Raw genomic sequence first — 17663 nt, 5'->3', positions numbered from 1 at the left:
TACAATACTTCAAATCAATAATTATGGGTCTCACATAGGGAAACTGCCCATAAGTTTTCTCATTACTTTTTAATTAGCAATTAAAGTTAAATTTTTTCCATAACACAAAGAAAATAGAATTTTATTTTATGGTCTAGTCTTGGCATTGTCTTATTTGGACGACTGCAGAGAAATCCTGTAACTTGCTTCTGGTCTCAAAACTGTACAGAGCTATGGGAAGAAGTAGCCCAGTCTTTTGCAACATCGTTATTAGAACAGCCCACCAATATTAGTTAAACCACATTTGGCGTACTATGTGCAGTTCTGGGCGCCATATTATAAAAAAGATGTAGAGTCACTGGAGAGGCTACAAAAAAGATTTACAAGGATGATACCAGAACTGTGAGGCTAAACTTATCAGGAAAAGATGAACAGGCTCTTGGAGAGAAGGCTGAGGGGTGACCTAATAGATATCTTTAAAATTATAAAATGTTTTTGTTAAAATTATGACAGTATTTGGTACAGTAGACAGAGAAAGAGTGTTTCCACGTGTGGGGAAGTGCAAAACTAGAAGCAACCAATATAAGATAGTCACCAAAAAATCTCATAGGAATTCAGAAGAAACTTCTTTACCGAGAGAGTGATGAGAATGTGGAACACTCTACTACAGGGAGTGCTTGAGGCGAATAGTATAGATGTATTTAAGGGGAGGCTAGATAAGCATATGAGGGAGAATTGAATAGAGGGTTATGCTGATACAGTTAGATGTGGAAGGATGGGAGCAGACTCGAGTGGAGCATAAACACCAGTATGGACTCTGTGACCCGTTTCTGTGTGTATATTTCATGTGATATTGTTAACACTTAAGCCAGATTTCCATGTCATTCCATCACAAACATCAACCACTTATCACCACTTCTGCCTGTGGAACTCTCTCCCAGAAGGCACTGTCCATTGCATTCAAGTACAGAGCTGGTTGGCTTGGGTTAAACTTGGGATGCATGAAGCATGCAATTGGTCATGGGAAATCTCTGGCACCTGGTACAATTTCTTTTGATTTTTTTTTTCTTCTATGCTCCCTGGACCCATGAATGTCAAATTTGTGACATCTTCTTGTTATTACCAATGCACCCTGTTGTTATGTTACTTAGGGCCCAAAATTGCCCAGGAGTTGCTCCGTTCTTTTTGGAGCAACTTGATTTTTCTGGAGTATTTTACAAATCCCCATTTTGCACATTCACTTTGCGCCAGTGTAGGTGAGTTAGTTAGGATTTTTTTTAGTTTTGTTTTGTTCTGTTCAAAAGGGGGCGTTACCAGACACCTACGCCCGTTTTGGCCATTTAAGCCACTTTGGACAGCTAATAGTTGCTCCAAACTAACTTAAGCCAGCGTATGTGGCCACTTGTGGCCGCACAGAAAACCCTTGCGGAGAGTTAAGAAATCAGCGCAGGTAGGTACTTAATGACTTGACGAAAGAATGTGAATAGGATCAAACAGCTATACAGAACATCGTATGACAAACTTTGCAAAGTTAATTTACTATACAACAGAAGCATTCATGGAAGCTTAAACTACAAAAATAAAAGAAGTAAAGAGACAAAACATATTTACATAATTTTTTCAAAATATCCAAATCAAAAATAGAAGTACCTCCTGCTCATAATTCTTATGTTCCTATGTAGGAAAATATTTTCATCAACAGGGTCAAAGAAAGTCTTGAGTAAGCTCATTAAAATTACTGGCTACACAGTTATCACCTCCCCCCCCCCCCCCCTCCCCCAGCCCGGATCAAACCCCCCCTCCTCCCCCCCCCCCCCCCCCCCCAAGGCCAAAACTACCCTCCCCCCCAAGACCAAAACTACCCTCCCCCCGATCAAAACTTCACCCCCCCCCCCCCCCCGGCAATCAAAACTCTTCTCTCCCCCCCCCCCCCCCCCCCATCAAACTTTTGAGATGGATTTCAAAATAGACAATTCTACCTGAACCTTTGGCATGGCAATATCCTCAAGTCTTCAAGTTGTGTGTAGAATATAATGCAGGCAGTCAACAAAAGAACCAAGTGCTTTAGAAGAAGGCAGGCTTCTCGTTACTGTGTGGCAGGCCACCGGCCCAAGATAATGGCGGAGCGCATCGGGTCCCATGTTGCAGCACGCATCATCATCATCATCATCGGCAGGAGCTACTGCGCATGCGCGAACGCTCTAATGCGCATGTGGACAGCTGCCAGCACTCTTTCACGTGCAGGGCCCTAGCTCTGCTCCCCAATAGAATCGCTACGCCGCGCCAAGCCCTGGGAGAATCAACAGAGAGGCCAGAATCTGGGGACATCTTTTTGATACCGTTTTGAGCCTAGGAAGTCGGCACATTTCACGTGAGTGCACCGATAAAATGGGTGGGTCAAATTTATGCCCTGTGTATATAAAAAGAAAAAATACACATTGCCCTTTATATTTTCATTTTCAATGAACTCCGCCAGTATTTATTTTATTTTAATGAACTATTTCAGAAAGTTACTTTCCACATGTAATTTTTCTGTTACATGTGTTGATCACTTGAGTCAGAAGGTTGTGGGTTCAATTCTCCAGATACACTAATGCAGTACTGAGGGAGTGCTGCACTGTCAGAGGTACCGTCTTTTGATGAGACATTACACCGAGGCTCCGTTTGCTCCTCTCAGGTGGACGTAAAAGATTCCACAGCAATATTTCGAAGAAGAACATGGGTGTTCACCTCAATGTCCTGGCCAACATTTATTCCTCAACCAACATCGCAAACAGATCATTTGGTCATTATCACATTGCTATTTGTGGGATTTTGCTGTGTGCAAATTGCCTGCTCCATTTCCTACATTACAAAAGTGACTGCACTCTGGTACGGAAGGATAAACTTACCACAGACTGATTCCTGAGATGGGGGGATTGTCCTATGAGGAGAGACTGAGTAGACTAGGCCTATATTCTCTAGAGTTTAGAAGAATTGAGAGATGATCTCATTGAAACATACAAAATTCTTACAGGGCTAGACAGGGTAGTTGCAGGGAGGTACTTTCCTCTGGCTGAGGAGTCTCGAACCAGGAGTCACTGTCTCAGAATAAGGGGCCGGCCATTTAGGACTGAAATTAAGAGAAACTTCTTCACTCGGGGTGATGAATCTTTGGAATTTTCTACCCGAGGGCTGTGGAGGCTCAGTCTTTGAGTATATTTAAGACAGAGATCAATAGACTTTTGATTATCAAGTGAATCAAGGGATATGGGGACAGTGCAATAAAGTGGAGTTGAGGTAGAAGATCGGCCAAGATCTTATTGAATGGTGGAGCAGGCTCAAGGGGCCGAATGGCCTACTTCTGCTCCTAATTCTTATGTTTTGGAAGGCAGTGGTACTAAAATTGGCCTGAGCAACTCAGGGTTGGGAAAGGATTGGCTAGGGAACCTATTCAGTGCAGATGGGGGCAAGTACTGACATGACTGTGATCGCTCCCTATTCAAATAGCTTGTTAATGCTCATTGCCAAGGCCCCATGCATGAAGAATGGTCACTTTGACAAGTTACTGTTGGATTGCAAGTGTATCCCAGCAAGGAGCCAATGCCTTCAGGAGATGAGGGAAATGGAAAAACAGAAACGTAACAGTATGCTGTGCTTGAAAAGCATCCCCATAAAACTGTGCCTCACAGATATTACTGCATTCATTTTGATGTTTTCATGTCTCTAGAATTTTTGCATACCCCCAGTTTGTCTTAACTAAACCATTTTACAAAGTGGTGTATATATTTGCATCACACAAAGTTGCAGAAAGTGTAATTTTGATAATACTTGAAGCTATAATGTTAAATCTAAGGATTTGTGTGGGGGAGGAGGAGGTTGATGCCTTTGAAGGATTATGCAAATGTGAACATTTCTTTGCTGAATGGGATTGCATGGAGCTCTGGTGGCACATGTGTATGAACTGACTATGCAAATCCTCAAATAATCTAATGATCCCATACTACAAAGAATTAAAGCAAACTTTACATCTTTTTTATTCGTTGGAACTTCATTATATTATAATAGATGCAGCACACCAGCATGCATGTGAAAATGAAGTGTCATTTTCTCTGACAAAATGGTATCGTTGGTGGAAAGAGTACTTTTTGGAACTGAAGGATGGATGTTGTACAAGTGGTTGGTCACAGTACAGTTAATTATATTTTGACAATTTAACATCTTACATTTTGCTACAGCCAAGTTATTAGAACAGTACTGCTACAAGAAGCTATATCTCAAGTAATGCAGAAATTATGCAGAAATTTTAAACTTCTAATTGGAAACGCTGTTTCAAATTATGTAAAATGTCTAAAAGGTTTAGTGTTGTCTGGTTAATGTTTTTAAGGGCATCCATCTAGTGTTCCACTCTAAATCAGAAACTGAGGGTGTTCCACCAATCATTCAAAATATTTTGATGACTGGTGTGTCTTTTTGATTCCACATTGTATATTGTCGCGAACAGTTCTTCTATTTCTTGATGAATGAAAATCTCTTGGACTGTGTCATCATTAATACAGAAATCCATTATATTTGATGTGGGTTTATCTTTGTTGTTTTGCAGCCCCCTGCGGAACAGGCCAAAGCTAGACTACAGTTGGTCCTCCAGGCTGCTGGTAGGTGATGGGATTGAAATTATCATGTTGTTTTCTATTCCTTAAGTATCATGCACAATATGAGACCGTGAGGTTGAATTTCCCTATACACATATTGTGTCGATGCTTTCAAAAGGTAGTTTATATTTTCACTTAGTTTCATTATTTTCTTAGTTGTGAAAATAAACTTTGCCTCACTAAAAAAAAATTGAGTAAATATTTTTTCTCATGAATGCTATTAACTCCAGATACTCTGCTTGCTAAAAGCAGATTCTGAAATTGGTTGTTAAATTCTTTGTGCAATTTCATTCTTTGGCAGGTCTGACTTGTTTGTATTTGCTTGCCCAGTTCTTTCAATTTTTTTGAACTTAGATTTAAACTAAGTTTACAAGGACTTGTGTGAGCACTTAATGAGAAACAGACTTATTTGTCTCTTAGAAAACAATGATAAATTACTGCTGATAAGTTTTACCAACATATTTCACATTTCCTGATGAAGGGCATTTTTACCATTTATGTATGGATAGCTAGCTATTATCTTCAAAGTGCTTTGAAATTATTTTTTGTTCAAATGTAAACATTCTAGAAATTCAATTAAACAATGGTATATTCTGGTTGAAGGACAGTGTCACAGGTTGAGTCCTTCAAGCAATCAAACTGCTCTCAATTCGCAACTGTAGTACATGAACATATATTTTATTTTCTTCTCACATTTTGGTGAAAATATCAATTTTTTCTTGTTCTGTTACTGATTTTCTCTGATGACATGGCAACTTGTAATTGATTGATGAAACTGGAATGTGTGTGTGTGTGTGGAGGTTGAAGGAGGAGTATAATAATTGTACACAGAGTAGAGGCTGGTTACACTGTCCGAGAAAGATACAACTTGTGTTGGCTAATACAGAGCATTGTTGGTGCTGGTCATGGAAACCACCAGGCATAGGCATTGGGTAGACTTACTAATCTGGAATTTTCTGTAAATTTGTGCCAAAAAATGCAGTAGTCGTGGTGTAATGTCGGTTTCTGGCGCAAAAGACCAAGGACTGGATTTTCGGCTTTTGAGATTTCGGGGTGGTAATGGCGATGGGGTGGTCCTGATACCGCCTGGAAAAAGTTTGCGCACTCATCTGCAAAATACAGCAAAAAATGAAGTTCCATAATCGGGCACGCAAAATCAGGCATCACACACGGAAGTTTTTGCGCCCCAGCCGAAAATAACACCGTTAAAAAAAGTTTTGTTGTTTAAGGATCTTCATTGTTGTTCAGTGCCCTGCAACATAATGTTGTATATTTGGTTTTATTTTAGTGGGGGGAGTTTTTATTACTTTGTTGCAGTAAAATTTATGGTTCATCCTTTGCCATTGGTGTCTTGTGATTCATTCCAACGTTCACCAAAGATGTGCCTTTATGGGGCATGTAGTGTGTCCAGTATTAGCTCCATTCCTCAGTTTCCTGCATTTAGGAGAACCGCTCCATTATGAGCTGGCAATGTGCGACTCTTAGTCTGGCAGCATCTCCACACTGCCTCCCCCGTGGATGGTGTGGCTATCCAATAGGGGCCTCACCAGACTCCTCTTCATCGTCTTCCTCCTCTGGTAATGCCTTGCAGAGCAGTGCAGGCATTGGTCTGCCTGTAGGAGATGGCATATTTCTGTCAGCACTTCCTTTCGGAAGCGCAGCCTTCTCACACACTGCTCATCAGAGAGCGAGAGGTATGAGCGTTGGTGCCTGTAAACCTGTGGGCGGTGTAAGCCCTCCTCTCCAGATGTTTTTGGCCTCTCCTCATTCGTGGGCCGACATGAACAAGTGCCCTTCTTCTAGCTTGATACCGCATGGCAATAGCATGGAGCATGATACCTGGCGAACTAGTAATGCCCCCATTAAATTTTCTCACTCACCTTATAAGGGCATTGTAATGGCAGATAAAAGTGACGTTAGCAAGTCTGAGCTTCACGCTGTCGTCAAGGTGACCTACGATGGAGGATCCACATCCCTCCATTTAAGTACGCTGCCAATACCGCCTGCTGCATCCTGGGAACGCCTGTTTTTTCAGACGTTTCCGGTAGCGGGTGTTAAATGAGGTGTTCGGGCCTAATTTTGCATCGGGGCACTAGCGGAGCATTGACGTTGATTGACGTTATGGTTTCAGTGAAACGAGAGGGCGGGGCGGGGCGGTAAACTTTTGTGCCGCTGCAAAACATGAGCCGAATTTGCCAGCCGGGCAGTAAAAGCTGGACGCCCGCCGTCGCGCCTAGAAACATAGAAACATAGAAATTAGGTGCAGGAGTAGGCCATTCGACCCTTCGAGCCTGCACCACCATTCAATTAGATCATGGCTGATCATTCAACCTCCGTACTCCTTTCCTGTTTTCTCTCCAAACCCCTTGATCCCTTTAGCCATAAGGGCCATATCTAACTCCTTTTTGAATATATCTAACGAATTGGCCTCAACAACTTTCTGCAGTAGAGAATTCCACAGGTTAACAACTCTCTGAGTGAAGAAGTTTCTCCTCATCTCGGTCCTAAATGGCTTACCCCTTATCCTTAGACTGTGACCCCTGGTTTCTGGACTTCCCCAGCATCAGGAACATTCTTCCTGCCTCTAACCTGCCCATCTCCATCAGAATTTTATATGTTTCTATGAGACCCCCTCTCATTCTTCTAAACTCCAGTGAATACAAGCCAGTCGATCCAGTCTCTCCTCATATGTCAGTCCTGCCGTCCTGGGAATCAGTCTGGTGAACCTTCGTTGCACTCCCTCAATAGCAAGAATGTCCTTCCTCAGATTAGGAGACCAAAACTGAACACAATATTCCAGGTGTGGCCTCACCAAGGCCCTGTACAACTGCTGTAATGCCTCCCTGTTCCTATAGTCAAATCCTCTAGCTATGAAGGCCAACATGCCATTTGCCTTCTTCACCATCTGCTGTACCTGCTTGCCAACTTTCAATGACTGATGTACCATGACACCCAGGTCTTCGTTGCACCTCCCCTTTTCCTAATCTGTCACCATTCAGATAATATTCTGCCTTCCTGTTTTTGCCACCAAAGTGGACAACCTCACATTTATTTATCCACATTATACTGCATCTGCCATGCATTTGCCCACTCACCTAACCTGTCCAAGTCACCTTGCAGCCTCTTAGCACCCTCCTCACAGCTTACACCGCCACCCAGCTTAGTGTCACCTGCACACCTGGAGATATTACATTCAATTCCTTCATCTAAATCATTAATGTATATTGTAAATATCTGGGGTCCCAGCACTGAAGCCTGCGGCACCCAACTAGTCACTGCCTGCCATTCTGAAAATGACCCATTTATTCCGACTCTCTGCTTCCTGTCTGCCAACCAGTTCTCTCCACGTCAATACATTATCCCCATTATCCCCAATCTCTTGTGTGCGACCTTGTCAAAAGCCAAGTCCAAATACACCACATCCACTGGTTCTCCCTTGTCCACTCTACTAGTTACATCCTCAAAAAATTCCAGAAGATTTGTCAAGCATGATTTCCCTTTCATAAATCCATGCTGACTTGAACCGATCCTGTCACTGCTTTCCAATTGCTCTGCTGTTTCAGCTTTAATAATTGATTCCAACATTTTCCCCACCACCGATGTCAGGCTAACCGGTCTATAATTCCCTGTTTTCTCTCTCCCTCCTTTTTTAAAAAGTGGTGTTACATTAGCTACCCTCCAGTCCATAGGAACTGATCCAGAGTCAATAGAATGTTGGAAAATGATCACCAATGCATCTACTATTTCTAGGGCCACTTCCTTAAGTGCTCTGGGATGCAGCCTATCAGGCCCTGGGGATTTATCGGCCTTCAATCCCATCAATTTCCCTAACACAATTTCCTGACAAATAAGGATTCCCTTCAGTTCCTCCTCCTCGCTAGACCCTCGGGCCCCTAGTATTTCCGGAAGGTTATTTGTGTCTTCCTTATTGAAGACAGAACCAAAGTATTTGTTCACTTGGTCTGCCATTTCTTTGTTCCCCATTATAAATTCACCTGATTCTGACTGCAAGGGACCTACGTTTGCTTTCACTAACCTTTTTCTCGTCACATATCTATAGAAGCTTTTGCAGTCAGTTTTTATGTTCCCGGCAAACTTCTACTCATACTCTATTTTCCCCCTCCAAATTAAACCCTTAGTCCTCCTCTGCTGAATTCTAAATTTCTCCCACTCCTCAGGTTTGCTGCTTTTTCTGGCCAATTTATATGCCTCTTCCTTGGATTTAGCACTATCCTTAATTTTCCTTGCAAGCCACGGTTGAGCCACCTTTCCTGTTTTATTTTGACTCCAGGCAGGGCTGTACAATTGTTGAAGTTCATCCATGTGATCTTTAAATGTCTGCCATTGCCTATCCACCGTCAACCCTTTAAGTATCATTTGCCAGTCTATTCTTGCCAATTCACATCTCAGACCATCGAAGTTACCTTTCCTTAATTCAGAGATTAGGGTCCTGAACTTAACTGTCACTCTCCATCTCAATAAAAAATTCTACCATGTTATGGTCACTCTTCCCCAAGGGGCCTCGCTCAACAAGATTGCAAATTAGTCCTCTCTCATTACACAATACCCAGTCTAGGATGGCCAGCTCTATAGTTGGTTCCTTGATATATTGGTCTAGAAAACCATCCCTTATACACTCCAGGAAATCCTCCACTACCATATTGCTACCAGTTTGATTAGCCCAATCTATATGTAGATTAAAGTCACCCATGATAACTGCTGTAACTTTATTGCACGCATCCCTAATTTCTTGTTTGATGCCATCCCCAACCTCACTACTACTGTTCAGTGGTCTGCACACAACTCCCACTAGCGTTTTCTGCCCTTTGGGATTCTGCAGCACTACCCTTAGAGATTCCACATCATCCAAGCTAATGTCCTTCCTTACTATTGTGTTAATTTCCTCTTTAACCAGCAATGCTACCCCACATCTTCTTCCTTTCTGTGTATCCTTCCTGAATGTTGAATACCCCTGGATGTTAAGTTCCCAGCCTTGGTCACCCTGGAACCATGTCTCCGTAATCCCAATTATATCATACACGTTAATAGTTGCCTGCACAGCTAATTCATCCAGCTTATTATGAATACTCCTTGCATTGAGAACAGAGCCTTCAGACTTGTCTTTTTAACACTCTTTGTTCCTTTAGAATTATGCTGTAATATGGCTTTTTTTGAGTTTTGCCTTGGATTTTTCTGCCCTCCGCTTTTACTTTTCTCCTTTCTATCTTTTCCTCCCCATTTTACTTCCCCTTGTCTCTCTGCATAGATTCCCATCCCCCTGCCATGTTAGTTTAACACCTCCCCAACGGCACTAGCAAACACTCCCCCTCGGACATCAATTCCGGTCCTACCCAGGTGCAGACCGTCTGTTTTGTATTTGTCCCACCTTTCATAACAGTTTCAATGTCCCAGGAATTTGAATCCCTCTCTCTTGCACCATTCCTCAAGCCACATATTCATCTTAACTATCCTGCTATTTCTACTCTGACTAGCACGTAGCACTGGTAGCAATCCTGAGATTACTACCTTTGAGGTCCTACTTTTTAATTTAACTCCTAGCTCCCTAAATTCAGCTTGTAGGATCTCATCCCGTTTTTTACCTATGCCGTTGGTACCTCTATGCACCATGGCAACTGGCAGTTCACCCTCCCCCTCCAGAATGCCCTGCAGCCGCTCCGAGACATCCTTGACCCTTGCACCAGGGAGGCAAGGTACCATTCTGGAGTCTCAGTTGCGACCGCAGAAATGCCTATCTGCTCTCTTAGAATAGAATCCCCTACCACTATAGCTCTCCCACTCTTTTTCCTGCCTTCCTGTGCAGCAGAGCCACCCACGGTGCCATGAACTTGGCTTCTGCTGCCTTCCCCTGATGGGCCATCTCTCCCAATAGTACCCAAAACGGTGTATCTGTTTTGCAGGAAGATGACTGCAGGGGACCCCTGCATTACCTTCCTTCCACTGCTCTGCCTGATGGTCTTGCATTCCCTATCTGCCTGAGTAACCTTTACCTGCGGTGTGACCAACTCACTAAACGTGCTATTCACAACATCCTCAGTATCGCGGATGCTCCAGAGTGAATCCATGCGCAGCTCCAGTGCCGCAATGCGGTCTGTCACAAGCTGCAGCTGGACATACTTCCTGGAAGTGTCCCTGATTTCCCACATAGCACAGGAGGAGCATAACACGGGTCTGGGCTCTCCTGCCATGACTAACCCTTAAATTAACTTAATTTGGCAACAATGCCAAATGTTTCTTACTGATAAATAAAAAGAAAAAGAAGAAAAACTACTCACCAATCACTTACCCCCTTGGCTGTGACGTCACATTTGGATTTCTTTTTACTTATTTTTTGCCTTCTCTCCCTGCTGCAGCTGCAGTAGCTGGCTTCTCCTCCGATGCTGCTGCTCCTCCGACTGTTGGGCCTTTCATGGGCCTCCCCTCGACTCATCACTCCTTCTCCGACGCTGCTGCTCCTCCGACTGTTGGGCCTTTTATGGGCCTCCCCTCGACTCATCACTCCTTCTCCGACGCTGCTGCTCCTCCGACTGCAGGGCGTTTCACAACCTCAGGATGTCCCAAAGCGCTTTACAGCCAATGACGACCTTTTGTTGTAATATAGGAAACATGACAACCAATTTGCACACAGCAAGCTCCCACAAACAGCAATGAGACCGATAGCAAAATACTGCGGATGCTGGAATCTGCCACTTCCCCTGCCTCTCGGTCCGGTTTGAATATTTACCGCTTCCCCGTTTCTCAACATCATTTACCACCCCCTCTGGGGTGCTAACCAAGGTGCAAATGATCTGGAATTCCATCCCCAATGAAGTTTGGACATAGGTGATGTACTTTAATTTTTGCATACAAATTTCCTCGATCTTTTACACCAATTCATTGCACCCCTCTGGCACTCATTAACATAGTTCCAACCCCCATGCAGAAGTGCAGCTCACGCAAATTCCCTGAATTTACGCCAGTTCTAAGCAGTCTGTAACTGTACGCCCAAATTTTAGACACAACAGAACCCAAAGTCATATATATTTCTGGTATGTTATGGCAGTTTTTTTCCAGCAATCTTTTCTCACTGAGACTTAAAATATATTTTCTGTATCTTTGAATGCATCTTTATGCCACTAGAATGATTTGCATAAAAAACTGAAAAACTTCCGTACATGCTTAATACATATAAATAATGGTTTAAAGGCTTGAAACTTCAATTTTTACGCATAAGTCGGGACCTGAAGGAGTATGGCATCAGTTCAGCGCTTTCCTTGGGCCTGGATTGATTACGCTCATTTCCACTTGTTTTAAGCATTTTCTTTTCATTCCAGCATATGTTAATGAGATTCTCAGAACATTTTGACATAACTTGCCTACGGGAAGATCACTAAGTTTTCACGTAACTTGCCGGTTATGCTGTTTCAAGAACCTCCAGGCCATTAACTTGTAACGGCAATTTTTAAAAAGATTCTTGTGTGTGGGGGATGAAGAGATCGCAAGTTAGGTCATGTCACCGTTCCTCTGTTAATCTGTCTCTTGCTGAATAAATTATTTGTGTAAATATTTGTATTTATTTGTCTTAAAATGGCTTTTAGATTTTCTTTAGAATTCACGGGGCCAAGTTTCAGCCTGAGTTACTCCTGATTTTTTGGAGCAACTGGTTTAGAATGGAGTATCTTAGAAATTTGAATTCTCGGCATTTAGTTAGCTCCAGTTCCAATCAATTAGAACAGTTTCACTTTGGAACAGAATTTTTTTTTTTCCAAAATGGGGCGTGTCCGGCCACTTACGCCTGTTTTCAAAGTTTAGGCAGTGAAAACTTACTCCAAACTAACTTAGAATGGAGTAAGTGAAGATTTTAGTACGTTCGAAAAAACCTTGTCTTCACTTTAGAAAATCAGGTGTAGGTTACAAATTAGGCGTAGGGAATGGGGGGGGGGGCGGGGGGTTTAAAGGGAAGCTTACAAACATTAAACACTTCAGTTTTACAAATAAAGAGCCATCATCAATAATAAATGATATATACATCAATAAATCAACCAATAAATCAATCAAAAAAAATTAATAAAAAATAATTTTAAAAAAATCAATAAATAAAACATTTTCTACTTACCGACTGCAGCACCGGGAGTCCTCCAACAGCGTGCTGGGACGGCCCCCCCAGTGTGTCTCTGTCAGTGTCTCTATCTCTCTGTCTATGTGTGTGTGTCTCTCACTCTCTGTCTGTGTTTCTGACAGCGAGAGGAGGGGGAGAGAGCGGGTGTGTGGGGGGGAGGTGGAGGGGAGGAGGGGGGATTAAGGGGAGGGGAGGGGTGGGGGAGGAGGAGGAGAAGGGGGGGAGAGAGGAGGAGGAGCGGGGGAGAGAGGAGGGAGGGAGGGAAGGAGGCTCAACAGCCAGGCCCAAGACTTCGGGCTGGATTTACAGATAGATGGCGTCGGGTCTTGGGGGGCGGGGGGGAAGAGTCGCAGAGGTCCGGGAGGGGAGTCGGGGCGAAGAGAGTCGGTCGCGGAGGTCCGGGGGGGAGTCGCGGATGTCCGGGGGAGGTGGAGTCACGGAGGTCGGGGGGTTGGGAGAGTCGCGGTTGGGGGGGGGTGAAGAGAGAGAGTCGCGGGGGGCGGGCGGGGGGCAGAGGTTGGGTCGCCGGCGGTGGCGCGGGGGGAAGCAAAGGTCGGGTCCGGTTGGGTGGGAGGAGCCTTATCCACGCAGCCCCAGTGAGGCCATTCGGCCAGGGCTAGGAGCTGCGTGCTTCGGGCCCTTCCCACAGTTTTGGGCGCCTGGAGCTACTGCACATGCGCGCCCACTGTAGCGCGCATGTGCAGAGGTCTCGGCACTGTTTTCAGTGCAGGGACTTGGCTCCGCACCCTACAGCTCGTGCTGCGCTGCGCCCAGCTCCAGAGGGCCTGCAGGGAGCCGAAGAATAGGTGAGGTTTTTTTGGGCGCACTTTGTGGCGCGAAAAACGGGCGTCCAGGTCGGCGCATCCCGAAACTTGTGGCAGCGGTGGCAACTATTTATACTGTATTTGTGTATTTTTAAATGTGTTAGCTTTGCAACCTAGGATTTTACTATGCTCATTAGCAAATTTGGATTTAATCAGACCGTTGATTCTTGCTTATAAATAACTTACTTGAAACATGTAATTACGATCCCAATAACAAAGAAATCCACCCTCTTCTATTTGATTAGCTGTTTATTTTGTGACCGAATTCCACTCGTTTTCTTCTTGATTGCAGTATTTCTACTGTACATTTTCGTACCATGAACACAAAAATACCGAAGCTTGAAATTCAGGATGATCTCTTAGGCTATTCACAAAGTGAATTGTGACATTTGTGCTATTGAAGTTTATTTTGCATAGCTTTATATCAAGAAGTAAAATGTCAATGTGTTTTGGGGATGGAGTATAAAAGCAGGGAAGTGTCCTCTGATTTTTTTAAATACAATACTTCCTGTAAAGCAGACATATCGTTACAAGTGTTCTATAGGACATACATTTATATTTATATGTTTTGTGTAGTTCAGATATTCTGAATAAAATAGGGTTGATAATCCTGATTGTGTTTTGCAATTTGGGGATTTGAATTAAAATTCTGAGTTCTTATAGATCAGGATTGTTTTTTTACCATTACTTTTATACTTCTATCAGGATCTCTCTTTCACCATCTCCTCCTTTACTGTTTACAAGTTTTTGTTTGAACCAATAAAAAGTCACTGGGTTGGAGGTAATATATTAGCATGGATAGAGGATTGGCTAACTAACAGAGAACAGAGAGTCGGGAAAAATGGTTCATTCTCTGGTTGGCAACCAGTATCTAGTGGGGTGCCACAGGGATCAGTGTTGGGACCCCAACTATTTACAACCTACATTAACGACTTGGAAGAGGTGACTGAGTGTAACATTGCCAAGTTTGCTGATGATTCAAAGATGGGAGGAAAAGCAATGTGTGAGGAGGACACACAAAATCTGCAAAAGGACATAGACAGGCTAAGTGAGTGGGCAAAAATTTGTCAGATGGAGTATAATGTTGGAAAGTGTGAGGTCATGCACTTGGGCAGAAAAAAATCGAAGAGCAAGTTATTATTTAAATGGAGAAAGATTGCAATGTGCTGCAGGACAGCGGGACCTGAGGGTACTTGTGCATGAAACACAAAAGGATGGTATGCAGGTACAGCAAGTGATCAGAAAGGCCAATGGTATCTCGGCCTTTATTGCAAAGGGGATGGAGTTTCAAAGCAGGGAAGTCTTGTTACAGCTATACAAGGTATTGGTGAGGCTACACCTGGAATACTGCATGCATTTTTGGTTTCCATATTTACGAAAGGATATACTTGCTTTGGAGGCAGTTCAGAGAAGGTTCACCAGGTTAATTCCGGGGATGAGGGGGTTGAGTAGGTTGGGCCTCTACTCATTGGAATTCAGAAGAATGAGAGGTGATCTTATCGAAACGTATAAGATTATGAAGGGCTTGACAAGGTGGATGCAGAGAGGATGTTTCCACTGATGGGGGAGACTAGAACTAGAGGGCATGACTTTAGAATAAGGGGCCGCCCATTTAAAACAGAGATGAGGAGGAATTTCGTCTCTCAGAGGGTTGTAAATCTGTGGAATTTGCTGCCTCAGAGAGCTGTGGAAGCTGGGACATTGAGTACATTTAAGATAGAAATAGACAGTTTCTTAAAAGATAGGGAGATAAGGGGTGATGGGGAGCAGGTGGGGAAGTGGAGCTGAGTCCATGATCAGATCAGCCATTGAATGGCGGAGCAAGCTCGAGGGGCTGTATGACCTAATCCTGTTCCTATTTCTTCTGTTCTTAAGTAATAGAAGAGTCACAGTTCTGCACAGTATTTAAGCCAGATTGCTCCAATATACTTTTCGCTCCTGTAGTCTATGGTGCATTGAGCACTGCCCTGTCTCCTATTCTCAATCGCCAACAGGTATCACACTTTTAAACTCTTGCTCCTTTTATTTTCACTCCCAAACTGCCTGGCAGTTTTCTCCAAGGACAACTTTACATATCAAACAGTCACTCTCTCACTAGTGCCTACCTCAGTTCTCTCTATCCCACAATATCTTTCCATTTCTACAGGCATATAAACAGTAAACGGGTAGGAAGACGAGGGGTGGGGCTGATTAGGGACCAAAATGGAGACCTATACATGGAGGCAGAGGGCATGGCTGAAGTACTAAATGAGTACTTTGCATTTGTCTTTTCAAAGGAAGACGATGCTGCCAAAGTCATAGTGAAAGAGGAGGTAGTTGAGGTACTGGATGGGATCAAAATTGATAAAAAAGCAGGTACTATAAAGGCTGACTACTTAAATTAGATAAGTCACCAGGACCAGATGGGATGTGTCCTTGGATACTGAGGGAAGTAAAGGTGGAAATTGCAGAAGTACAGGCATAATCTTCCAATCTTCCTTAGATGTGGGGGTGGTGACAGAGGATTGGAGAATTGAAAATGTTACACCCTTGTTCAAAAAAGGGTGCAAGGATAAACCCAGCAACTACAAGCCAATCAATTTAACCTCGGCAGTGGGGAAGCTTTTAGAAACTATAATCTGTGACAAATTTAACAGTCACTTGGACAAGTGTGGATTAATGAAGAAAAGCCAGCACGGATTTGTTAAAGGCAAATTGTGTTTAACTAAATTGATTGAGTTTTTTTGACGAGGTACCAGAGAGGGTTGATGAGGGCAATGCGGTTTATGTGGTGTACATGTACTTCCAAAAGGTTTTTGATAAAGTGCCAGCAAGGCTTGCCAGCAAAGTTCAAGCTCATGGAATAAAAGGGACAGTGGCAGCATGAATATGAAATTGGCTTAGTGACAGGAAACAAAGAGTAGTGGTGAATGGTTGTTTATCGGACTGGAGGAAGGTATACAGTGGTGTTTCCCAGGGGTCAGTACTAAGACCATTGCTTTTCTTGATATATAGCAATGACTTAAACTTGGGTGTACGGGGCACAATTTCAAAATTTGCAGATGACACAAAACTTGAAAGTATAGTGAACAGTGAGGAGGATAGCGATAGACTTCAAGAAGACATAGACCAACTGGGCGGCCACCTGGCAGTTTAAATTTAACACAGAAAAGTGCGAAGTGATACATTTTGGTAGGAAGACCGAGGAGAGGCAATATAAACTAAAGGGTACAATCCTAAAGTGGGCGCATGAACACAGAGACCTGGGGATATATGTGCACAAATCATTGACGGTGGCCCGGCGGGTTGAGAAAGTAATTCAAAAAGCATATGGGATCCTGGGCTTCATAAATAGAGTATAAAAGCAAGGAAGTTATAATGAATTAAAAACAGAAAATGCTGGAAACCTCAGCAGGTCAGGCAATATCTGTGGAGAGAAAAACAGAGTTAACGTTTCGGGTCAATGACCCTTCGTCAGAATGAGCGAGTGTTCGAAAAGAACACATTCTTAAGAAGCACTGAAAGCGGGGTGGTGAGGGTGGGAAGAAAGAACAAAAGGGAAGTTCTGTGATAGGGTGGAAGGCAGGAGAGATTTGAGAGGCAAGAGATGATGGGCCAAATTTAAATGGTAATGGCTGTAGTTAGAAAAATGTTAGTGTAGGTCGGGTGTGAATGGCAGAATAATCACTAGCTGCCATTGGAGATAAAGAGAAAAAAAACACAAGCTCGAGGGGGAGCGGGGCGAGCGAGGGGCGGCGGCGGGGGAGGTGGGGAGGAAATGGAGCCAAAGATGGGCAGAGGTTATGCTCTGAAATTGTTGAACTCGATGTTGAGTCCAGAAGGTTGTAAAGTGCCTACACAAAAGATGAGGTGCTGTTCCTCGAGCTTGCGTTGAGCTTCATTGGAACAGTGCAGGAGTCTGAGGACGGAGATATCAGAGTCGGAGTGGGGTGGAGAATTAAAGTGACAGACGACCAGAAGCTCAGGGTCACACTTACGGAATGAACGGAGGAGTTCCGCAAAGCGGTCACCCAATCTGCGCTTGGTTTCCCCACTTTAGAGGAGACCATATCGTGAGCAGCGAATACACTATACTAAATTGAAAGAAGTACAAGTAAATTGCTGTTCCACCTG

At 43.5% G+C, this 17663-nt stretch overlaps 1 protein-coding gene across 3 annotated transcripts in view; it reads left to right on the top strand.

The window, feature by feature from the left end:
- rsrc1 (arginine/serine-rich coiled-coil 1) overlaps nucleotides 1-17663 on the top strand; it is a 627020-nt gene that overhangs the window by 351025 nt on the left and 258332 nt on the right. For all 3 annotated transcript variants that reach the window (XM_070882350.1, XM_070882349.1, XM_070882347.1), the window contains exon 7: nucleotides 4562-4613. In XM_070882350.1, coding sequence (XP_070738451.1) covers nucleotides 4562-4613 — 52 coding nt within the window. The remainder of the gene's footprint in view (nucleotides 1-4561; nucleotides 4614-17663) is intronic.

The sequence above is a fragment of the Pristiophorus japonicus genome, chromosome 6 (assembly GCF_044704955.1).
Source record: "Pristiophorus japonicus isolate sPriJap1 chromosome 6, sPriJap1.hap1, whole genome shotgun sequence".
NCBI classification, from domain to species: domain Eukaryota; kingdom Metazoa; phylum Chordata; class Chondrichthyes; family Pristiophoridae; genus Pristiophorus; species Pristiophorus japonicus.
Note: the sequence above shows the minus strand (reverse complement) of the source record. Positions and strands in the feature narration are given on the sequence as shown.